At 41.4% G+C, this 26292-nt stretch overlaps 1 protein-coding gene across 9 annotated transcripts in view; it reads right to left on the reverse strand.

Annotated features, from left to right (window-relative positions):
- Nucleotides 1-26292, reverse strand: part of Ppp2r2b (protein phosphatase 2 regulatory subunit Bbeta) — a 452685-nt gene that overhangs the window by 258867 nt on the left and 167526 nt on the right. For 2 of the 9 annotated variants that reach the window (XM_063232320.1, XM_063232321.1), the window contains one exon: nucleotides 10058-10251. The exons of 6 other annotated variants lie outside the window; for them this stretch is intronic. In XM_063232320.1, the coding sequence (XP_063088390.1) occupies nucleotides 10058-10127 (70 nt within the window). In that variant the 5' untranslated portion in view covers nucleotides 10128-10251. Of the gene's footprint in view, nucleotides 1-10057; nucleotides 10252-10370; nucleotides 10500-26292 lie in introns of those variants that run through there. One more of the 9 variants, XM_023560541.2, reaches the window with a different exon arrangement.

The raw sequence follows: 26292 nt of genomic DNA on the forward strand, positions 1-26292 counted from the left end.
ACAAGTTGATTTTAAAAATGGACTTTCACTAGAAACAACCAAACCCATACACTAAAATGAAAGACTTTAGCAGTTGGGACATATATTTACATTTGTCCCTTTTCAGGAAAAGCTTATTGACTCATGTTAGAATATCCACATTTTGTTTTACAAAATGGATATACTGTCAAATTATTAATACTATTGGGTTACTTGTAATGCAATATGGAATCCAAAGTATATATCTAAGAGCTTTGTACAATAAAAATTAATATTCCTAAACTTGTCCTTAAGAACATACAATGTTGTGTCAGACATATCTGCATTCTAATTTTGGATCTGCTTATACTTGGCAGATTAAACTAAGCCTTAGATTAATCATCAATAGACTGTAAGTCCATTCCTTCATGTCCATAAAAGTGTATAATACACACTATTTGACAGACACTGTCAAATAGCTGATGGATGAACAGTGGTGAATAAGATCTGAAAGCCTCACCTAGTTAACTTTAGGCTGCTTTAAGGTTGTTATGAGGTATACACACATGTACACATGCCTATGAATATATATGCACATATAAACAAAGTATGTATATCACCTAGAGCATACAGAGGACTTAAACCAATTCCTGATGTATTGTGCACACTCAGTGGACACTGGCTTTCCCTGCGTCATCACAGGCATGGTGGAAAGTCAACATATCTGTACCTCACCAAATCAGGATGGACAGTGCCTTCTATTCTTTCTGTAAAATGGGCCAACAGCGTGTTTTATAAACAAAGGTAAAATTTAGTAGGCTGCTCTTTGTTATCTCATCTTACTTCTGCTTCTTTTGGCTGAGTTGCATTTTGCTGGCAGTCAGTTGCATTTGTTCTAAAATGTCTTGATATGCTGGTTATACCTGTCATTTAATTATCATTACAAATGACATGAAAAGAAAGAAAATGATTATTTCATATGAAATGTAAGCTGAATGCTGTCAAAAGATGATGACTGCTGAATTATATGCAGTACACACAAATTTGGGAAACTAACAAAAATCTATACTAAGACTGAGTGTCTATGTTCTTGTGCAGTCCAAGTAAAACAAAATTGGACATGATCTTTGTAACTCTGGATATGGCTTGTGCAAGAAAAATACGATCCTTGGTCATTAGGTCCATATTAAAGACCTCGATTCTTCATTAGGCCTTTCATAAAAATGAGTAAACATGGTTTAAAATTGATACATCACTATTGATGACTCTTTGCTTAATTTTTAAAAATTCACTATTCACTGTTGGTCCCAAATGCATAAGAGAGAATTCTTTTATAGTATTTAAATATAAATATATTTATACATGGGAATATATATGTGTTTATATTTAATTCTCAACATGTCTTGATTGCTCCCATATTTTTGTAGATTAGAAAATACTCAGCAAGGTTGTATGGCCTGCCTAAAACCATAGAGCTATATTGCCAGAGGTAGAATCTGGGAAGGCTCTGATTCACCACTTCAGCTATCTCGTGGTAATATTGAATTAAACACAGCACAGTCTCACACAGTCTGGCTTATATGGTTAATAACCTTTTGAAGACATAGTATCATCTGCCTACATAAAAGGTCTGATATGAAATCATTGTGTTTAAGTTTTTAAAAATACATTACACTAAAAGACATTGCCATTAATTCTCCATCAAAATACCTGCCTTCCTGCTTCTGGCATACTTACCCCATTATTTTTGCCACTTTATAAAGCAGTTCTGGAAGACCTCTTTCACAAGTGTCTTAGGGAAATGTGATTAAAAAAAATACAGTGACTTTGACTGTCCGGTGCCATCCAGCAGAAAAGCAAGCTCATAAAGACATTTTTGTGTGTCCTCATCTACTTTGCTCACTGGCTGTAGCACTTGGCAACATGTTACTTCTGGTTATTCCTCAAAGTAAAAAGGAGCATGAAGGTAAATGTTTTGAATTGATCTCTGACGTCGAAGCAATCATTACAGTATGACTAAAGACACTCATGAAAGAGGACTTTCAATTACTGGGAGATCTAAGATAGAGTCTTGTACTTCAGTGTGCTCACCGGCACTTCTGCATAGCATTTGACAAAAAATTTTGGTCTTGAGCTGGTGAACTTTGTTCCTGCTTTGTAACAATGGAGACCAGTGGGAGCTTCCTGATTTCTGAAAGAGCCAGGTTTGCATGGGACTTACCACCCCCTCTAGGGAGTAGACAGTGGCAGGGGTGACATTTTATTGTGCCTGTCAGATCATGTCATCAACAGCTTAGCCTCACTGACTGGCACCCGCTCTTCCCAGTCAGTGCAGCAAGATGAGCAGCACCCTGCTCACCAGATGGTTATTTGTTCCACCAGCCACCTTTGCTGCATCCCTGATTCACTCCAGCCCAGGACTGTCTCCAGAACTCATGCTGCAAGGCAGCTCCTGCCAATAACCTTGCCAAATGGCTCCTCTCAAAGTCATGGGCTGCCCAGACAGACTGGCTTCTCCATCTGCAGCAGCTTTTGGCAAAGAGACATTTCCCTCTCTGGCTCTGCCTCTTGGCTGCACCAGAGCTTTCTTGCCAGAAGGATGGTCTGACCCTTCAGTAAGTACAGCCAGACCTGGAGTTCCGGAGCCATGTAGAGCCTATTCCTGTGTTCTCCAGTCCCACATCGAAGCACAACATCAGAAAATACAAAGAGAAGTAGATGATCACAAATAGAGACGCGAAGCATCATGAAAACTTAGAGCCAGAAATATCTACAGAAAGCATGCCTCCCCTCCCCCACCTTGACTTCATTATGAGTAGATTAGGAAACCGAATCCCAGAGAGTAAAAGTGACTAATTACAGTGGTAGGACTGGGAACTCTACCCAGAGCGTTTGACGTGCATTCCACATCACTGCTTATAATACTATACTGCATTTCAATTTCCTGCAGTTCAACTTTAAATTCTTGATAAAAATCAGATTCTGTATGTTAGTATTGATTCAAAGGAATGTTTTTAAGATGAATAGTCTTTTCTCACTTTTATTTTAAACAGCTTTGCTCACATACTAAATTGAGACAATCTATTAAAATATTTAAGAATATGGGGTTTACAGTGACTCTGTGACTTGTTTACTGCCTGTTGTGTAATAATCTCATTCTGCTTCACTTTTTCATTTAAAGAGGGATAAGAATGATATCAGCCTGTAGAACTGTGGGGATTAAATGAGAAAATTACTTGAAGTGTCAAAGCCTGTCCTTGGCTGCAGAAGGCCTTCCCCAGCTGTCAGCAATCATTCTTATTTATTAACACTCAAATCCACAATGGTATTAGAAGACAGTGCTGTGCACATATAAACAGGTATGCCAGGTATTCTCAGTTTCTACATTAGGAAATTCAGAGGTTAAGTGACAGAGCCAAGGTAGCATGGAGAATAAATGGAGGGCCAGAGATTTCTTCTGGTTGCTCCACTAAGAAATGGGAATTAATGTCTCGGATTTAGACATCATAAAATCAGAAGGAAGAACGTTATAGATGGATAATCACTGCAGCATCTTATGTAATGCAAAGAGCTGGAAACAATTTCCTATCCATTCACAAGAGAATTACTCATAAACTATGTGTACAGTCATACAGCCATGAAACAACACAGGGCTTCTGACATAGAAGGGTCTAAGAACTATCAAGTGCGAGAAAAATACAAAGTGCAAATAAAATAGGCAGTGTGGATTCATTTATGTGATCACGGCCTCCTACCACAAGGCAGACTCTATCTAGCACACTCTGGCTCCTTCCTAAGGACCATAAACTCTGCACCTCCTTTTGTCCCTTCACCACAGATCCTCCAATTTTTTTGTAAGCAATCAAGTGTTTTTCTTCTAAAGCACTGAAATGAGTCTGTCCTTCCCTTCCATTGTGCAAAACAGCCCTTTCTTCAAAGAAACTAGTTTTTGTGGATCTCACACATGCATATTCTATCATTATTCTCCTCTTAAGAGTGAACTTGGGAAGCATGAGAATTCAGGGGTCCCTGGGTTACTTAAGACAAAGTTCCTAGCAGCATGATGAAAACAATGTATGACCTTCAATGGGATAGTAACATCAAAGCCAATTTCTAGCCAGGTTCCAGAATTCTACTGGAGAAGCAAAAGAGGGAAATTTGATGACAAAGATGACGAGGTAGATGAAAGTGAATGTATCATCTTAGTACTGGGGGTTGAGGGGAGTGGGCTACGTAGCAGCTCTGGCCAAGGGGAGGTCGTACATACCTCCACATTTATGTGCAAAGTGGTATTTACCATCAAATGGCTGTGTTGGTACCACTACCTTTCTTGTGGTCCAGGCAATCAGACCTGGAAAATGGGTCCACTTCAATTCAGCTTGTTAACATCTTACGGTGAAGATGAGACACATTAAAACGCTATTTAAAATACTTCAGCTAGTTCTTACATCTCAGCCGCCCCATTCCATAAATACTGCCTTGTCTTTTCAGGAAGGGAAACAATCCATGGAATAAATCAGCAAAGGATTCTAGCTGGGTGAGGAAATTCAGCTGCCGCCAGCTGCTGATGGCCCACGGATGAGCCCTGCTGTGCTGGGAAAGGATGGATCTTGTGAGTTCAGCAGTACTGAGTGGGCATCAAGGGGTGTCAAACTGCACTTTCCTCAGAAAAACCCTAACAAGAATAAGCAAGGATAGGCAGAGAGCAGGTTCCTGGAAGGCAGGCTGTTGTGGGCTTCAATCCGGTCATGCCATTAACACACACGTATGTCTACAATACAGGAATTTTTTGTTACACAGTTTCTTTGGTTCTCTGTACCTCAGAATTCCTATTCTGAAAAGTAGAGCTAACATAACCACTCACTCAGAGTGATTAAGAAAGTAAATACAAGAGAAACCCTTAGGAAAATGTCCAATTACACATACTGCTTGTGATACCTGAGTTCTTCTCCTTTAGTGAAGTATCTAAATTGGACCCTTAGTTCCTTCCTAAATGCAAATGTCAGAGTCTAGGAATGTCAGTCTATAGCTGTGCTCTTTTCATTGAGCTTTACCAATGTTTTGACAGGACTGGCCTAATATTATTCACCCCAGGTTCATTGGTACGTTTCTGACCAGCACTCATAAAGAGCTTGGGATTGCCCCTAGAGACCCGGATGCTAATAATGAATACTTGCTAGTGATTTTCAATGCACTCTGGTTATTATATTGAGTAGCAGAACATTTCCTATCCCCAGAAAGGTCATTTACAATAGTATAAGGCTGCTTCTTCCCACCTTCCATTTCAGGTTTTTCTGAAAGCTCAAATACTCATCCATATGCATTGGAAATACCATTCTGATCTGGCATTTGCATACAAATATCAAAGCAACTTAAGGAGCTAGAGGCAGCTCTCCACCATAGGACAACACCTGCTTTTATTTTTCCCAGTGTCTTCCCAGTATATTCATAGTAAAGTACATTTTCCTGTACCTTTCCAGATTTATTCATTACAGCTTCTTTCTTTCTTGTGATTACATGGGACAGGGAGAGGGCAGGGACTTCTACTTCCCACTTTAATTGTTGTGGCCCTAAGAAGCTGCTGCAGCATTTCCCAAGCTTGGAGACGCTCTACGCTCAACTCACCTGAGACTGGACTCTTATTTTCCCACACTGCAGAGAAATGACCACGTATCATTATTTGAATAATTTGAATATTTAATTAATCATGGTTACCAAGGATAGAAAGTATCTTTTGCTGTAATTTTTTAAATGCCAAACCAAGACAAGTTTCATTTTAATTTTCAGTCACTGCTTCAAGTCCTGCCCTGACTCACAAAGCAGATGAAAGCAAACTTATCTTCTTAGCAATGGGAGTTCAGGGGGGTAGGCTAGAGGGCAGCTCTGGCCAAAGGGAGGCCTCAGATACCACCACATTTACAGCCCTGGAGAGTGGGAATCAAGGGGGTTTGGGGGAACAGTTTCTGTTCAGCCTGGGAATTGCATTGTTAATGTCTTAGAATGTGGATGAGGGCCACTGAAAAGATGTTTTAAAAATTCCAGTCAGTGCTCACATCTTGCTTACTCAGTTCCATGTAGATTTTCCTTTTTCTTATTGGGATATTTTTATCTTTTTTGAGTTTCAGACCCAGATATCCAACTGCTTAAGAGTCTCATGAAAACTAGACACTCTATGATTAATTTTCTTTCTTTCTTTCTTTCTTTTTTTTTTTTTTTTTTTTTTTTTTTGTCTTTTTCTTTTTTATCAGTACTGGGGATTGAACTCACGACTACCTGCTTGCAAGGCAGGCGCTTATGCCGCTGAGCTAAATCCCCAGCCCCTCTATGATTAATTTTCAAAACTTGCTTCCCTGAAAATCTACTTTGTGCATTCAGTCTCATGGCAAAATTCTGGAAATTGTCCTGGGTACAACCTTCTCCATGTATACCTAATCTATCACAACAAATAAGGACTGTGTTACAGTCTTTCTCTATGGTGCACCTAAAATCCAGCTGATTATCTCCACCTCCACTGCTGCCACCATCCTGAGTACAGCCACAGCCTCCCAGCTGTCTTCAGGCTATCATCCCTATTAATTTCATACCTCGCCCCGTGGCCCTCCCCTACATAGCAGTCAGGCAGCTTTGGAAAAATAAACCTTATCATATTTCCCCCATTAATGGCTTTCGATCTGTTTTTGGATAAAGCCCAAGTTCCTTTCAGTCATCCATAGCTAGTGGACAACACATGAAAAGACTGTGATTGGTTTGCGTAACCTCTGCCCTATCTCCAATAGTCCTCCTTAAGACCACCCCAAAGCTGCATCCAATCTAAGGAAAGACTGCAAGCTTGCTAGGCAATTGCAGCTGAACTAATAACAGCTATAGTGTGCTAAAGGAGTTTATTAAGGGTTGACTTTGCTCTAGGCACTGTATAAGTACATTCTCTGCATAAGTAATTTTGTCTCTGGAGGGTTATGCTGCTCTTCCCATTTTACAGCCAAGGAAACTGAGAACAGTTTTTAGCAACTACATTTATGGGATTATTCTGCCTGTGTTTTCATTAGGAAATAAAAAATAAGCTAGAAAATTCACACTGCTGTAACACAGACAGGGTTTTAGTTGGCTCTAAAAGAAACCTAAAAACACAGAAAGAAATCCACATGCAGATGAGGGATGTGAAAGGAGAATCCATGATTAGGAAACTCTGAGTCTATATCTAAAAATGCCAATCAAAACATTATACTGACTCTACTTTTGGCTTATTCCAAATCCACCTGATGCCCTTCCTCATATACAAGCCCATATACACTCTCAAATGATGTCTGTAAAGAATTCCACCCCAGGTGGAAACCCTGCTTATACACCAAGATGGAACCATTGTGATCTTTCCAATACCAGGAGCTGACAGTTAAAGGAAAACGAGGCGGTGCAGAATTTCCTGTGAAAACAAGTGAGTTCCAGACCACCTTGAGTTTAAAAATTAGTTTTTCCACTAAATGTGTGACCTTGGCAAATTAGTAACATCTCTAGGTCTCAGTCGCATCAGTGTTTCTTTTCTTAAATTTGAAAATGGAAACTCCTTAGCAGGTTCTGGATATATTGACAGACATACAGAACTCAAGGCAGTCCTTGGAAGACAAATGATGCCCAAAGATGTTAACTTTAAAAAAGGAGGAAACATGGGAAAATGTAGGGCAGAGCAGTAAATTTAATGTCCAGAATTTAGAAACAAAGAAAGTGTTGTAACATCTTTAGCAAATGCACATCTATGTTTGGGTGTGTGAGTGTAAAAGTGTCCTTTAGAATTTGCATTGCTCTTAGCTGGATGAACTAGCCTGCAGCTACCACTTACAATGCAAATTGAGCTTAGAGTCCTTCACACTAACTACACTGCAAAACCCTTCCAGCTTTAAATAGAATACTGCAGTATGGAATGATTTGAGCAACGGGAATAAAAATGTAGAGATAAATGTGGACACTTTGGAGTAAAAACCCTGTATATCTGAGAAGCAGGAAGCAAATAAAGAAATATTAAAGGAAACAGAAAAGTGTAAAAGGATCCAGAGGCACATTGCTCGGTGTTCATGTCTAGGTTACTAAGGAGGAAGGAAACTTTTGGGGAGGTGGATTTTAGCAGACACCATTTAGATGTGGACTCTCTGAAGTCCCTTAGGTGTCCATAGAAAGGGGTGGCTGGCCAGCACAAGATTCCCTGAAATGAATAGGTCAAGCCACAGAGAACTTCTTGCTCTGCCCAGCTTCTGCCATGTAGAGTCTTAGTTCCATGTTTTTTCTTCCCATCCTTTAATGAACTGAGCGGGGTGGTGAAATCTTTAAAGACATTTAAACTTGGTTTAAACTTGGTTTTGATTTAGGTATTCCATCTGGAATTAGAACTTCTACAAATGCTCAAAAATAAGGATAAATGCAGTATCCAGGGCCTTGAAAGCAATAAGAAATGTTATTTTCTATAAATACACTCAAACATTTTGGCCCCAAATTGGCCATCTTCTCCGCTCAGTAAGTTTCCGCTGCCTGTATAATGTAATGTAGAAGAAAGTGGAAAGGCAGCCCTATTTCTTTGTAGTCGCCTGCAGAAATGTTCCAACCAAAGCCCGTAGACCCAAAGCCAACTGTTCTGTTGGGTGTTATGCTTAGGTAGAGTCATGTGCTCGCTGGTCACTGATTTGGTGACAAAGCACAAAGACAGAGGAGGAACATCTTACAATCACATTGTTAAGGTGCAGGTAAAAAGAATCAGCAAGTGCAGAGCTCATTGCGGGGGAGGGATGGGTTGTCTGTCCATCTCAGGGCCACCTCCAAGCTCCTGGAGGCCAGAGTTTACAACGCCGCTTAATCGAACACGGTGCATATGTAAGGGCTTCACGCGTTCCAGTGATGACAGTATATGTACATTCAGTAGCACTGAGGATTTCCCTTGTCTAAAACTTCCAATGATATTGATAGAAAATGCCATCTTATAACCCAGACTGTGTGTGTGTGTGTGTGTGTGTGTATCTTTTTATTTCCTCCAGACTGTGCACCCTTTTTCCTTCTCCCGTTGCATTTCTCTGAGTAGCCTTGTGGTTTGAATAAACGTTACAGAAATTTTAGCGTTCAAGAATAAGAATTTTAAATATATTCTGCAACATTTCTTCCTAGAGCATTTTTGCTCACGGGTTTTACTGTATGCCAACGCCACACTTTATCCTACTGGCTAAAGATAAAGGCCTGTGGGTAGAAAAGGAAGCAAAAACGCTAAAGTTTTGTCACTTAAATAAAATGTCTCCCCTCTGTATCACACACAAAAGGCAGACTGAGATCCACCTGCTGACTTTCCCTGCCTGTCTGCGCGGCGCTCCAGCTAATGTCAGAACAAGCTGGTGGAGAGAGAGGACAATTTCACCTCTTGGCAAAGCTCAGCTCGCTGAACCCTCTTGCTTTCCACTGGCTGTTGATTCAGCAGAAACTACTGCTGCAGAATTCATAATGGTGATTTTTAAAGGCCCCACGGATCGCGGTGCTCGCCCCACGTGTCAGCCCCGCTCACTCGCCGCTGGAACACTATTTCCCCAGTCACCGTTCTAATTCTTGCTCATCCACTTCGGAGGGGAGAGGGGCTCGCCCTCCCGCAAGGGGCCTTTTGGGGTTCTGATTGTCTGAGCAGGTAACCCGGCCAACCAGAGAGATGAATGGGCAGGAAATGAAACCGTGCCCTCCCTGCAGCCAAGGAGAGACAGAACATCTCCCCGCTCAGGGAGGGATTACCGAGGTCCTCCCGGGCGGGCCCCTTCTCAGCTCCCTCCAGGACCCTCGGAAGCATCTGGGCGCGAGGTCATCCGCCCTCGCGGGGTCATCTGCCCAGCTGGGAGCCGCGCCCTGAAAAGCCTAATCCCCAAGGGCCCTGTTAACTCCCGGAGCGCCGGGTCCACCTGCTGCTCGCGCGGGGCTCGCCTCTGGAGCCCGGATGGATGTGCGCCCCGGGGCTGCCCCAGAGCCGCCCGAGCCCCCGCCCAGCCCCGGCCCGGAGGCGGCGCGGCCCCCCGCGAGGCTCGGCGACCCGCGACTCGCACCCGGCCCCAGCGGCGGAATGCGGGCGGCCCCGGGCTGGCGTTACCTTCGGTCGCATAGCTGTGGTCGCGCAGGAAACTGTTGTTGATTTTGCGGGTATCAATGTCCTCCTCCATTGACAGCAGGCTTACTTGCGTGGGAACCAGAAGCCGGCAGACAAGTATCCATGATCCCTCCCCGCAGCCAGTCTCACAGGAGAGGGGGGCAGGGGAGCCGGTGGGACTGCACCATGGTCCGAGCCTGAGGAGGAGACGGGGAGGCGGAGAGAAAATAAAAATAAAAACCCGGCAGTGGAGCTGTCACCTCCTCCACTCGGGTTCTCTGCGGCTGCGGCGGCTCCTCCCGCGCCGTGCGCTCACTTCGGTCCAATTCCCAGCGAGGATGCTGCGCTGCCTCCGCCGCCTCCGGGGCCACGACGCGCCGCGCCCGAGGGGTCTGCGCCCAAACGCCCGCCCGCCCGCCCTGCAGGCGCTGCCACGCCGGGCCGGGAGATGCCCAACAGGTTCCCCGCGTTGGCAGCCGCTCTGAAATGCAAAAATGATCCCTCCTCCCCTGGGAGAGCGGGCAGCCGCGACAAAATGGTGCCTTTCCGGACCCAAGCCGCGGTGGCGAGATGGCAGGGGTAGGATTCGGGCTGGCGGGGCCGGGGGAGGGTGCTGGTCCCACGGGAGGGCGGCTCCGGCAGGCGGGGGCCGGGGGAGCTGACGGGGAGCTGGGCAGGGCGCTGCGGCCGGCGCCAGCGCACTCACCCTCACACCCACACGCGCGCGCACGCAGCAGCTGCTCCTGCTGCAGGAGGCTGGAGGCGGCTGGTGCATTAAAGGCAAGGCTCCTCCCAACCGCGTCAGCAGCCCCAGGACTCTTCCCCAGCAGCACTGGTGGCCCAGGCAGAAGCTGCGGCTGCTCTCTGCTGCAGTGGGCGCACGCAGCCGCGAACCGGCACCTGGGCAGCCAGCAGCTAACTGTCAGGTTGGCGTGAAAAGCACAGGCGCGCGCTTCCAACCTCCCCCTTCGCGTCAGGCAGCCGAATCCCATGTCCACGCTCTTGGAGTCGCTGCCTTCCACGATACACCTGCAGTTCATTTAGGACTGCAAGTAGAAGTAGGTTCCTCTGAAAAGGCTAGAAGTCCTCATCTATGTCCCTTGTGCTTGCCCCTGTTTGCAGATGGCCCCTTGCTGAAGTTAAAGGGCGAGGCCTTGGAGCTCAAGGGAAGCCTCAGGAGAGGAGAGAAGGGAGAAGAGCTGCTTCTAGCCTACCCCGTTGTAAGTCCTTCCTGCTAGGAAGAGAAACAAGAGCAGGGGATCAGGACTTCTCAAGTGCAATCACACTGGACTCTTGTATTCGAGAGTCCACACATCTAAATGTAGGAAGTTGGTGCTCAAAAAAGCGTCAGAGTCTATCCGGGCAAACATCCACACAGACCTGAGTCAGAACCCAGCTGACCTGCTCTGTTTGAGGAAGCCGGTCACCCTAGCCCTGTGCACTCTGCTTTGGGCAAACTGCTGCAGCTCCTCTGTTGGGTTTTGCTCGGGCAGGAATGCCTTGCATTTGCTCTCAACAGGGAAGGTATATTAAAGCAAAAGGGAGTCCTGTGCCGCAGAGAGCCACTGCTACCCTGGGGGAATTTTAAGGATCCGATTAATGCAAAAAAGGAGGCCTGTCTTCCTACTTCAACTAGGAGAAAAATACAGAGCCCCCCATTTCTCCAAATTACGACTTCCACATTTGAAAGAAAATGAGATCATTATAGTTATGAAACCACCAAAATCATTTAATGAAGGAACTCAAATCACTAGAAAGCCAAATTGGAAAAAAATTTCCCCGATTTCCTCTTGTAGAAGATATTCATTTCAATGGGTGTTACTGTAGGGAGAGACATCAGCAAATGTCTTGCTCAGTTAAGCTCCACAAGTTCAGCCTGATGAGCCCAGAGGGACCTGTGAGTTAATTATATACATACAATGCTTCGGCTAACACAATTTAGAAAGTATTTGAAGTTCAAAAAAATGAGAAAACAAGTCCTTAGCTGAGGTTTGGGAATTGCCATTCAATTTCTAAGGATAGATAGATGCTTCTGGCAGGTGGAAAATAGTACTGCCCCCGAATCCAGAAAGTGACTTCACATCCACAAGGAAAATAGAGTAAGTATGTCGCTTTATAAAATTGGGGTCGGGGGAGTTGCATCTTCCAGCAAATTCCATTTTATTTACATCTGCCGATCAAGTCCTGCACACTTTTTTGAGTATTTGTTCAAAGTCCACATGCGAAATTTAAGTAGGAGATGAAAAGTGGTACAGGTTGATGTGATCCACTTCAGTGCCAGTTGTCCTGGCTGGCACCTCCGTACGCTGAGCTGTGTCTCTGGGGCAGCAGGAGTCCATCACCTGTAATTAACACAGTCCAGCTTCTCATGGACATTGGCACACAGTGGGAAGGAGAGCAGAAGGGTGGAAAGCTAAGTCCATCTCTTTGTTGTCAAGGAGATGAGAAAACATCTTGCCTTCCACTGGAATGACCTTACATTATGCCAGAAGGCCTTGCGCAGGGAAATTCTGCCTCTGTCTTCCTGGAACATAGGCCAGGTTAGAACAGAGCTCTGTGATGAATCAGGTAGGCTCAGGGTCACTGGCGAGCTGTGCTTGCGGAAATTTTCCATTGTGGTCAATGAGAGAAATGTTCCCTCCACAAACTGGGCCTTTGAGTTTACTAAATATTTCCTTCCATGTTTCCCATGAAATTCCTCCTCTTTTTGTACAACACTACAGAGACAGAAGTTCAGAGAAGGCAAATTATGCACATTTTCAATCATTCAGAAGGTTTCAAGGTTTCCACTTTGTGAATACTTTTTTTTTTCTTTTTTGGTACCAGGGATCTAACTCATGACCTCGCACTTGGCAGGGAGGCGCTTATGCCTCTGAGCTAAATCCCTGACCCGTGAATACTGTTTTTACTGTACACTACAGAGAACGAGCCACTGCAATAAAAATTTAAAAATGCTATTGGCCATGTACTCTAACACAGGGACATGTCACAGTAAAGGAGGTGGGAGAGAGTGGAAGAGGCACACACCGTGCTGTGGGGTAAGGGACTGCTCAGGCCGGCTCTTCCAGGACTTCCTGAGCTCCTCCTACTCCTCCAGCACGACAAGTTCTTCCAAGCGCTTCAGCATCTTTGCATTCTATTCCCTATGCCCCTTCCTCATGGACTTGGAATCCTCCAGTCTCAACTGAGACATCCCCCACCAACTCCATGGTCCCTACCTCCAGTATTTTCTGTCTTGCAAGTTTTGGGGGTTCCGCGTACCCCACTTTATTTTATAATATTTGTTTAGTAATTACAGTCAAACATTTCCAGTTATTCCTCCACTATTGAGTGCCAGTTATTTAGTAGATACTTAATTGCATTTATTGAGTGGAAATTAATATTTGTTGAATAAATTATTGAATTTAGTAATATTTAGGCTTTATAATTTACCTTCCTTAGAATTTATGAAAATAATACTATACCGTGAGCCAGAAATTTTCACCTTATTATCCTTATCCTAATTGAGATAATTGTTCCTATTTATTTCTATGTGCATATATGCCTCCCAAAATTTATTGAATACCAAACATATGACAAGATTGTTCTAGGTGCTAGGGATACAGGTAATAAATATAAAATAGTGCTTTCCTTTACAGAATTTAAAATCTAGCATCTGATTTTAATACCTTGAGATTTCCTGGAGAAATAATCAATACATTATAAATCCATAGGACATGGCAACTTTAAGATTTTACTTCTATCATCACTATCAATATTGAACAATTTTTTAGTCAAACTCTACCAGAGGTGATTAAAAACTATAATAAATGTTTAAATTTTTAAAAACACTATAGTAAAAGACACATTGTCATTAATCCTCCTGAAAATATCCACCTTGCTTCAAACACACCCTATCACTTTTATTGTTCTGCTGTGTTTGTCTCAATATTTTCAACTGATTTTAAAAGTTTACCTTTCATGGCAATTTTGACTTTGGGGAAGAGCCAGAAATTGCATAGTGCCAATCCAGTGACTAAGGCAGATGGGAACGGGCCATGTTTTTAGGTGTTCCTTTTCTGTTGGATGTCACTCAGCAGCATTCACTATATTTTTTATCACATTGCATAAAGACATTCACAAAAAAGGATTTCCAGGACTGCTTCAGAAAGTGACAAAAATAATACAGAGCGTGTCAAGTGAGGGGGATTGGTGGCAATGTATATTTTACTGTAAAAACTTTTAAAAATTTAAACATTCAAGGGGCTGGGTATTTAGTTCAATGGCATAAGTGCCTGCCTTGCAAGCCTGCGATCATGAGTTTGATCCATGGTACCAATTAAAGATGAAAAATTTAAGTGTTCACCACACATTTTGATCATCCTGTGTGGGCCAAACATAGACACAGGACTGAAAGTTCAGCATGATCAGTGCATGAGATGTGCAGTCAGTCCCTGCGGCCCTGGAACTTCAGTCTAATTTACAGTTTATGTAAGAGGGGCCATGGGCTACAAAGGGGGCAGCAGAGGGCATTCTGAAAGCCTGACCTAATTTAGGCTTGTGCCTTATAAGAAAGGGCCAATTACAAATACACAGCCTGCCTAAGATATCCAGTTCAGTATGACAGCATGTGGACATGTCCTTTTTTATCACCCTTGTCCTGGTCACTTCGCTGAGTACTCACAAATAGTCCCTCCCCCATTAGGCTAGTGCTTCCTATGGAACCTTTTAGCTCATCCTGTCCAATTAGCACATTAAATATCTACAATCTTATTAAAACCCTTGACCTGAGGCACTCCAGAGATTCTTAATATAGGCTTTAGGTGTCAGACAGCCCTGGTTTGGGTCCCAGCTCAGACATTTGTGAATTTCTTGACCTTTGACAAGTAATTTAACATCTCTCAGCTTCTGTATTTGCAAAAACAGAAGAGAACAACGTAGCTACTTCACAGGGTTGTTGGGTGGCCTCAAAGACAATGGAAAGAAAGTGCCTCGTCCAGTTTTGGCTGGGAGCCAGGTCTCACTATAATTCTGATGCTCTCCCCTAGTGGGGCTTCACGGAGATCTCTCCTGTAGAGATGGGAGAAATGTTCTAAAAATTGGTTGTTCATGTGAACAAAAGTAACCCATAAACCTGAGTTTTAAAACCCATCACTGTCTCAATGAGCAACTAGAAGCAGGATATACAATAAAAGAATTACCTCTTTTTGATTGGTACCTTATGTATGAGCAAACCTAGCCAAATTTTCCTACTGAGGAATCATGTGAAATTCCTCTACAAAACCAGTAATCAGCAAATGCCCAACCCTCCCTCTCTCTTTTTCTCTGTCTCTCTCTCTCTCTCCCTCTCAGTTGGGTTATGTGCTGATGGACTGCCCAGGGGTTGACCTCATGAATTTCTAGCAAGTTTGCAATTCTTTCTTGTGCATGCTACAACATGTAATGGAGCAATTCTTTAACATGGTATTTTACTTAGGGAAAGAAAACAAGACTTCTTTCCCTTATAGTAATGTATTTATTTTAGACTCTAGACTCTTGTTAGATTTTACTGCACAATGTCCCCGAAATTATTCAAGTACAGAATTCTTTGAAAATGCACAGTGGTGTGGTGGTGCTGATCTGGACCGGCTGCTGAGAGCTGGTTTGCACATTGTGTGCGTCTCTTCCCGCCTTTGCATTGAGCAACATCACCATGTCGATGATTAAAATTTGAAATATGTCACTGTTGAATATTTAGATCAAGGAAATAATAAGTTTTAAAAGCTATATAAATTGGGATTTTTAAAATTCTAAGTTCCAGCTTTTCAATATTTACCAGTATGCCAATATAAATATATTTCTTGCTAATATTTCTTTTTAATCATCCCTGTTATCTCTGCAAAGTTCCTTTTAATTTCTCAACACACTTTGAGCCAAGCCAATTCCACCATCCAACCAAATTCTTGCCATAATGCTAAATAACCCTTACAATCTTATCTTGATCAGAGGAAATCTGATGCTTTGTCTGACCCCTTGCAGTTTGGTTATGAAATAATTGTGCAGACTTGTGAGTGATTGCTCCTGGGCCTGATGATTTCAGGAATGTTAGGACATGCCTACTCTCAAGGAATCATTCTTTTTCTATCGTTCTGGTTTCCTTGTCACCTTACTCATGCCCTTGATTTGCCTAAATGCAAAACAAAATCCCTGGATCTGATTTCACTGATAGCTCTGCCACTTGTCTAGTTATAATAGTGATGTAATGGGAGTAAAGGTATGAATTCCCCAGAGTCAAGATCCAAGAGCCAGTAAGGACACAACCACTTGGGCCTTTCTCACGTTATGGTTTTGGAGTTAAGTTCAGGCCTTTCTGCACAAATTAGCTTTAATTTGCATTGTATTTGTGAGACACAGACATGATTTCCAAAGCCTGTTAGCAACATTCTAGGGGAACTGTCTGATGGTAGTATTTGATTATATTAAACTTGAATTTTAGTATAATTTAAATAAGAATACATACTGCGAGATGTTCTTTAATTTTTTAAGGAACAACAAGCAAAGAAATTCCACTCACAGAATTTATTCGTAGCAGGTAACAAGGATATGGACAAAAATGTAGCCATACATTGTCTCTTAATGTATTGTTTATAATCATTAAAAAGTGGAAACAAGCCAAGTGCCAAACAGCAGAAGGTAAATTATGATGTCTTCATATATTGGAAATTATTGAGGCACGGATACAATAATAGTAGCTAACACTTGAACGTTTTATTATGTAGTGGGCACTGTACAAAAGGCTTTCTTTGCATTATTTCATTAATGCCAATAGCAGCTTCTAAGGTAAGTACTCTTTACTATCTCCATTTCACCAAGGAAAATAATAAAGCCTGGATCCAAACTATGATGTGTCTCTGACACCCATGCTCTTAACCACTGTGCTTTCAGAGGTATGCATGCATGTGTGTGTATGTGTGTGCATGCATGTGTGTGTGTGTGTGTGTGTGTGTGTGTGTGTGTGTGTGTGTGTGTTGGGGATGGGTCGAGGCTACAATAGAATCAACTCATGAGATCTTTTTCCCAACATGCATCACCTGAACCTGATTTATCCTTTATAGGGGTAAATATTCTGTCAGCTGAAAATCAGTGTTGTTGAACTGGTGAGCATATAGTAGAACCAGAGTCTCATATATTGCTTGTGAGATTGTGTAACACTGCAGGCATAAAGCTGGACAGTTTCTCCAAATGTTAAACAAGGTTACTATATGACCCACAAATTTCGCTTCTACCTCTGGACTCAAGAAAATTGGAAGCGCCTGTTCACACCAATACTTGCACATGAATGTTAATAGCAGTGTTATTCATAAGAGCCAAAAAATTGAAATAACCCAAATGTTTATCAGCTGATAAATGGATAAACAAATTTTTATATATCCACACCAGGACTATTATTCAGCTATAAAAAGTACTTGCTACAGCATAGATGGAATGTAACAAAATTATGCTAAGTAAATGAAACCAGACTGATTCCATTTACGTGAAATGTTCAGAATAGGCAGATCCAAAGAGGAAGAAAGTAGGTTAGGGGTGCCAGGAACCAGAAAAGGTGTGGAGATACTGCTAATGGATTCCAGATTTCTACTGAGGTTATGAAAATGTTCTAAGATTAGATAAGGACAATAAATAGCTATACAAGCCTGAATATATTAAAAACCATTGAACTGTATACATTAAAACGATGAATTTTATGGTATGTGAGCTGTATCTCAATAAAGTTAATACTGAAAGACTAAAAAAAGAAAATAATTTCTATTACAAGCCACTATTATTACTTCTAGGGAGTATGCTATATCTTTTGAGTTTATTACTACAGAAGAAAAAAAAAATCTAATGGCAAAGACAGTCATTCATGTTATGTTAAAAAAATCATGAAACATAATAAAATACTCCAACTTTTTGTTTTAAAAAGGTAAATGTGGTAGTAATGTGTAGTGTACTTGTTTGTTCGAATTGTTTTCAAAGAAAACGTATCATTTTATAGTAAGAAAAATTTATAAATATTTAATCCATGAAATATTTATGGGATGAAATTTTGTGTTGAAAAGATCCTATTCTCATCAGCAAGTTGAGATAGTGATATAAAAATGTACATAATCAGAATGCATAGAAATATAATGCAAGCCACACTTGTAATGATAAGGTTTATAGCTGCCACATTAAAAAGTAAAAAACTGATTAAATCAATTTTAATAACTTTTAATTTTTTGAAAATAAAGCTTAAGTATTTTATTGATCCTAATCTACTAAAATATTATGCTCTCAACATATAATCAATATAAAATAATTAATAATGTATTTCTGTGTTTTTTCACTCCAAGGCTTTTAAATCTGGTGTTTCACATTAGAGACCTCTCAAAACTAATCACATTTGTAGGGTTCTATAACCACATGAGGCCAGTGATTATTGTGTTGGACAGAAGAGGTACAAAGGAACTGTTTTAAACATTTTATTGCATTCAGGTGAGTTTAAGATATTCTTAAAAAATCATTTTTCATCTACTAAGGACTGGAACTAAAATGTAATGAGTTAAGCAGCAATAATTTGGTGAACCTCAAAACCATTCATAGACACTAAATATGAAAATATACAGATGCCCATAAATATATACACATATATAGAACAGTGTGCATTTCCCTCTATAACCAGTAGGCTGAGTGAATGCAATCCAAAAATATCAGGATTGTAAAGGTGCTGATATGATATCACAGGACAAACTCAGACAATAGGATGTAATGTATTATTCAGTCACTGTGATAGTTATCACTCTACTAGGCCAATTGTTTAGTTCAACACCTATGACTTCAGTTGCAGCTAGGAGAAGAAGCCAAGGAGCCAGATGTTGCTGCCAAATAACGAATTTTCACAGTTGGACATCTGGATTCTATTATGGTCCTCAAAGTGGAAAGATTTAAAGGTACAGTACTGGCGTCTTGCTGGGGAATATCTATATTTTAGATTGGATAAGAGAGTCACATTTTGTGGTCATATGATCAGTGTATTAATATCTGAGGACACAGGGAATTAGATATGCCGTTGCCTTGAGATGATTGTGTGTGTGCACTGGGCACTGCCTCCTTCCTAGGACACATTCTCCACTGATTCCTAAGTGCTGCTCGTGTCCTTTCTGGATTCTCCTGTTATCTCAGAGGATGTTCCTTGGGTGCATGTGCTGGCTTTTGCTCATCTCTCTGACTTCTTAATGCATAACCACCCTAGAGTTCAAAGTTCTCAGGCTTCTTAATCCACCATCCTGCTCTAGATGACCTCACTCAGTCTCCACAGCTTACCACTCATGTGATGAGAAAACCTCAAACCTGAACCTTGAACGTGAACGTTCCCCTCTCTTCCCTAACAGCCAGGCTGACAATTCACTGGGCACATGCACTGCATTTGAGTCCTTGGTCTTGTCCTCCATGCCTGCTCCAACTTCCTGCTCCTGGGTTCCTTTCTCATGGTCCACACCCTTCCAGCCCATTAAGTCAATTTGCAAACACTACAAAATAGATCCAGGATGGATCACTTTTCATTACCTTCACTGATACTGTGGTGCTGCAACTATTATAGTATCTCACCAAGACTGTTTCAATAGTCTGGACCCAGTCTCTGGCCTCTTTTTCAATGACTCTGCCCACTCAGAATAGTTCTTTGCAGTAGGCAGAATGGTACTTCTAAATGAGGATCTCCTCATGTTACTTTTCTGCTCAAAGTCTTTTATTGGCTTCCTACACATTCAGAGTAAAACTATCTGAAAATACTGCAAAGATTTGGCTCCAGCCATGGCCCTCCCCACCATGACTTCTTACCTACAGCACCACAAAATCTTGACTCCTCAATTCCCCCATAAATACAGTGACATCCTTGTCTTCATCAAACGTGACTGGAAGAACATTTCCAGCCCAGGACCTTTGCATCTGCTTTTCTCTCTGTCCTAAGGGCCTTCCTTTAAACACCTTTAAACACAGCATCTCATCAACAGTCTGCTCCCAAATCAGCTTTTCAGGGATAATGTCTTTGACCACTCTCACTATCTGCAATAATAACCAGACACTGTGTGTATCTTTTGGTAATTACACAAGTAGAACTTAAAGTCTGGGGAGATAGAAGCTTTTTATTCCCTGATCTATCTCTAGCACTTAGAAGAATACCTGGCACAGGTTTGCTATTCTAACATACTTTTTGAAAGAATGCAAGTGACTGTGTTTTCTTCATAATGAAGACCATGGGGACTGATTTATGAGCAGTAAGCTGGGATGTATAGAAAAGAATTTGGCCTCCTAAAAGAGGTCTGCTCTTTCCCCAGGCTTCTTGGAGGTTATCTATGTCATATACTATTTTTATGAGGCTGACAACCTCAGAATGAACATTTGATTTAAGATGGGAGCTTTGGGTCACATGGTTATCAGTTTATATGGATTCTGAGTTCAGTCATATATCTATCATATATCTATCAGTCATGTCTACATAAGGGGCTCCAATAAAAAGTCTGGACATTAGGCCCAGACAAGCTTCTGTGGCTGGCAATAATCTTCATGTCATCATACATCGATAGCCAGAGGGTACTACGTCCTGAGAACAGGAGAAGATTTGCATTTTGAACCCTACCAGACACTGCTCAGGCAAACCTTCCTCTGGTTTATTTTAACCTGTGTTCCTTCTCCATAATCAACCATAAGCAGGAATCAGTGTATGCTACTTGTCAGTGAATTCTGCAAGTCCTTCTAGCAAATTAGCAAAACTGAGGCCAGTTTTGGGAATACCTCAAACTTGGCAGTTTGCTTAACTCTAGGTTATGCCAAATGGTTAGGTAAGGTAAATGATGAAAAGTGGGCTTCCATGTCATCAGGTTTAGCTCATAATTTTGCTGATGTGGAAACTGAAGCTTAGAGAAAAGAAGCAGTTGCTCTAATTTCCTAATAACTTGGCACAAAACCTGGTATCACATCTTACATCCTGTGACAATGACTCTTCTCAACTCTGTGTGAGGAAAACACACCTTTTTATTTCTTAAAAATGTTAAAGCATTTGGGATTGTAAGTCAGTGATAGGAGTATTTGCCTAGAATGAGGAGGTCTCTGGGTTCAGTCTCCAGTACTACCAAAGGAAGTAGAGAGTTAGAACAAAGTCAATAGTATATGACAATTAAATGGCTTGACTTCCTAGTATATTAAGGTTGGAACCAAGGGAAGAAATTATTACTCTTTTTCAAAAGTCATTGATACCAACCTTGGACAGAATTGTAAGCATTCTTCCTCATATCCCTCACCTCTGCTTCTCTGCCTTGTAGTGAGTCAAAAAAGAGCTGTAGGAGGGTGGTATCAATACTCTGACCTACAGATTCTGGGGGGTAAGACTTTCTGCTCACTGGGCACCAGCACTAATTAATCTTCCTCTCCCCATACTGTGATGGTCTTCCACTCTCCCCTTTGGAGGGAAACTGCAAAGAACCGACAGCTAGAGAAGCTATGGACGTAGCACAGAGTAAATGTAGCCTGTCAATGGGAGACATATAAATTCAGTGTTATGCAAGCAAGGCCCTTACTAGTGTGGTAAGTTACACAAGTAGGATTCAGGAGCTAAATGGACCTTGAACTTGCAAGCAAGGTTGTGTATGTTTTAAAATTCAATAAATATTTATGGAATAAATATGGATTGAAAACAATTATATTAAACATCTTTCAAACAGAGACCTCTGCAATTTCCATTTGGCACTTGACAGAAGTGCAAGGACTGAATAAAGGATGAAGACCAAAGTTTATGAACTTATACCTGAAAAGTGGCACCAGTCCTGCACAGGGATTGTAACTCTAGCATTGCAGCAAAGTTTGAGAATTGCATGAAGATTTTAAATTCTTTCCATGGGAAACAAAACCAGTCAAAGCAAACAAGCAATATGATAATGAGTATTTCCTGCTTCCAAGTGCTGACTCATTCTATTCATTTTAGAAAGAGTTAAAACAAAACAAAAACAAAAGAAAATAAAAGTCTTGGGGTCAAAAGAAGGTACAAAGTGGACGGCAAGTTTAGAATGACAATGCCACTGTCCCCAGTGTGCATCCTTGCAAGGAGAATAAAAGCAGCTGTCACATATATGGTGGGTAGTGGTACAAGGTCAAATGTGACTCTCCTTCCTGAGATGGATCAGACAAGTGTAATGAACATGGCTTTTGAGGAATAGACTGCCTGGGTTCAGATCTTGCTTCTGATATTTCCTAGGAGTGTCATCACAGAAGTATTACTTCATCATGTCAAAATTTAACTTCATTTCCCAAACAAATAATACTAGTATCCACTTAACAGTTTGTTGGTAAAAATCATGTGATGTAATATACATGAAATCCTTAGAGCTGCAAACCGCACATACCACACTCCTGGGAAATGTTGAGTACTGTCATCATTATGTGCCCTGTCATTGTCTGCATGGATGCTGAATTTATTTACTTGCCTGGTTCTAGTCTTTGAATCATTTTAGCAGGTCTGGTCTTTTAGTTTTAATTCAATGACAGGGTTTCATTACAGAGGCGAAGGGAACTGTTTATGCTAGTGAGCTGATGGTGCAGGCATGTATGCATTCACATCAAATGTTTACTAACTGCCTACCATGTCCTTAGCACTAATCTTTTAAAGTACTAGAAAGAAGCCGACAACTTGATTGCAGAGATAACTATTAAAAAGAGTGTGGTGCAAATAAGGACTAATCGAGTGTGCACTAATCACAGTGTAAGAATTCAAAGGCATGTAGCCAAGTGAGAATAGTCATAGAAAATGAAATGGAAAGTAAAACTCCTGACCTGGGCCCCGAACTGGCTTCACAATTTGTAGAGCTCAGTCCAAAATAAAAACATGGGCCCTCTATTCAAAATGTATTTGGGATTGTAAGGCGGCAATAGCAGAGAATGGCACCATGCCCGGGACTCTTCTAAGTGTGGGTTCCATGCCACTGTGCAGGTGACAGGTGTGTGGGGCTCAACCTGACTTGAGGATAACAGGACTCACGGGGAGATTATTTTAGCACAATACCTACTCCCGGACTGGACTGGCCACTTACATCTCTGCTCTCTGTCCTTTGTAGTTTTCCTCCTAACTAAAAACGTTTTATTTATTTTTTCAATGCATGTAAATTCTACTTACTCATCAGGTCCCAAGTCCCACAGGACTAGGCAACACAACAGGATGAAGACAGCCTGCGCTCACCGTGAGAAGAGCAAGGATCAAAAGTCTGCCTCTCACCCGCTGTGAACTCCTGCCATGACTTCTTCTTCTCCTGCACCTGACTTCTCTGATATTCCTATGCTCCTAGGCTCAAGAGGGAAACTGATTTAACCTTGTCTGCAGGATTGGCAGGAGGGCCAACAAGCATCACGAATGTGAAAGAACTTTTCAAATATTAATATCTTATATGGGTAAAGAGCTTTAGACTTTTCTTGATAAAGCCTTTCTTTGCTTTCAGAGGCTGTAAATAGTGCCTGCTGAGTGCCCATACATTATTAAAACATGGGTACACACACATGCCAGCACATGTGTGTAAACCCCGTCTCTGTCCCCATCACTACCTCATTTGGATTATATAAATTTGCTGTCTTATTTTCTCCTTTGACTTCTTATGGTCATCAGACCTCTGTCTTTAGTTCCACCCATTCACCCTCCTTCCTCACTGTGTCAGTGTGATAGTTGTTCTGACTCATGGAACTGGCTCCCAATCGCCTTCATTTGAATTTCTCCCATTGTTTCCCATTCCTTGCCTAGAGCAGTTTCCTAAAATCAGTGGCACAGGATCATCAGCAAATTTTGATGCATTGTCTTTGTTGTGGGAAAAAAAAGATGCAGTACTTGAAAAACAAAATCATGGCTAGCTCTCTTTTGGAGACAACTAATTGACATTAAAAAGCTCTGACAAATCCTGGTATTTAACGTTGTTGAAACCAGAGTTTTCTGTATTAAGTTGATCATATTTATATTCTATAGGATACATTTATTCTGCAGAAAAAAATTTTCCAATTGCTGACTTGTAGGTAACAGATCCCAGCCTGATTTGTAGACCCTCTATCGTCTATCCTTGTCTTAGATTTCTAGTTCATTTTTCTGCTCCTCTTTCTTAAATCCTGTGCTCCAGAAAGTGGACCATTTCCAGTTTCTTGAACAACTTTTGAGTTCTGCATCTACTATACACTCAGCCAAAAATGTCTTCCTACCCCTAACCCCTTCATTTATTCCCTAGTGATTTATTCCTCATCACTTAAGTCCCAGCACACCCCTATGTCTTTTCTGACATTCCCATGAGCTACCTTTTCTCCTACTTCTAACGGTTAACTTCTATGAAACTTTGCATGTAAATTAATTGCTGATCTTTACTGACCATGTTCCTTGCATCTGCTATTTAGTATTGTTCTGTAGACAACCCTTACAAGATAATTAAAGTAACTTATGCCTACGTTCATCAAAAGGAAATGCACAGATGAAGCAAATCATTCCTCTTTCCATTGGTGCCTACCACCCATCTAGCTGCCAAGCTAGAAACTTGGAAGACATTTCTAATGTCCTTTTTCTTACATCCAGACAGCTGGGAAATCCTGTAAATTCCAAATCCTTAGCAGACTTAAAAATCTGTCCATAAGTGTCCATTCACACAGCCACTGATTTAGTGCGGGCCATCATCTTCTCTAAGCTGTGCTCCCCCGAGGTGGCTTCTCAATAGATCCCTTCTCTGTGTTGCCCCAAGCATGATTACTTCCTAAAGCCACATCTGACCATGCCAGGTACCCTCCTGATATGCCTGAAATGGGTTCCTTTAACTCTTAGGAAAAGACAAACGCAAGACTCAGTACTGCCTAAAATTTGGTTACCCATCTATTTTTAAACCCTTATTTCATACAGTATTAATCAGGACCTCACAGTCCACACTGAGAACCTCATGCAAACTATTAGGATTCTCCAACTTGTCATACATTCTTTTCTATATATTTTTTTCTTCTTCCTGAAATTTTCCTCTTTTCTTCCTCTTGCTAATTCACAAGTTTCCTAAAAGCAGGCTGAAAATAGAGGTCTTTCTCTGTTATATCTGGGCACCATCTTTTCTTCTGTGAGATCTTAGTTAGGGCTATGTCTTACTGCTGTATCTGTACCTAACAAGGTGCTAGCACCAGAAATGGCATGGAATAATCATTTGTTCATTTAGTAATTATTTCTTCCAACACACAGTAAGCTCCTGAGAGAATCTTGTCTTTGTTATTCACTACTGGATTCCCCAAGCCTAAGTAGAGTGCCTGACACACAAAAGTTTGTTAAATGCATACATTAATTAAAACCTCCAGTTCTCATAAGTTTTGTGGTTTATTTTGGTACATTATACAGCTCAATAATCATGGCTGATTTAAATTAAATCCCAGAACTTTTACTCCTCCCTTTGAAAACAATTATTAAGTAATATATCTGAAGCAAGTAAATTCATAACAAATAGCAATACTTGCATTTTTCATAGCACCTTATAGTACATTTAGAGCTTCTCTGGAAATTAATGCTGTCAAAAGAACCTCTTCTGCCCAGCTCCTGGATTCTATCTCATTAGGCAAACATGGAGCTGCGAAGTTCATCTCTACCACAGGAAAGCACAATAGCTTCAACTCATAGATTGCATAATGCATGCATAATTGGGAGACATCAAAGTCTGTTATGTCACAGACCAGTCGGTGCTTTCTCAATAAGTAATTGTTAAAATGGCAAAACAAACAGTGTCAAGGAAGCATTAATGTTTAGCAGTTCACTGGGGCTAAATAATATTGACTAGGTGGTAGCCTGGCTCAGTTTTCTAATACTCTGAGGGTTAAGCAAAGTGGGGAGAGCTTAAACAAAAGCAGAGGGACAGAGAGAGACATTTAAAAGAGCTTAGTTTAAGATGTTTGTAGTTACACAATCTTTGATATGTCTACAAAGAAGGTATATATATATATATATATATATATATATATATGTGTGTGTGTGTGTGTGTGTGTGTGTGTGTGTGTGTGTGTGTATAGCTAGGCAATGACATTACAAAGTCTGTTTAGCTCATAATTGCATCAGCTGCCACTGGACAGGTGCTTAGCACCTGCCAAGCATTGTGCTCATTATTGCTCTTGCCCAGGAGGAGATATTTGGGTTATCACTGAGAAAGGTGAAACTCAGAGATGTCAACTTAGAGCAAGAAAAATGTGACAGATCTCGGGTTCAAATCTAGCTTTCCTCCACT

Source organism: Cavia porcellus, unplaced genomic scaffold, assembly GCF_034190915.1.
Source record: "Cavia porcellus strain 051 isolate PalLab524CR breed Dunkin Hartley unplaced genomic scaffold, mCavPor4.1 scaffold_21, whole genome shotgun sequence".
Classification (NCBI taxonomy): Eukaryota; Metazoa; Chordata; class Mammalia; order Rodentia; family Caviidae; genus Cavia; species Cavia porcellus.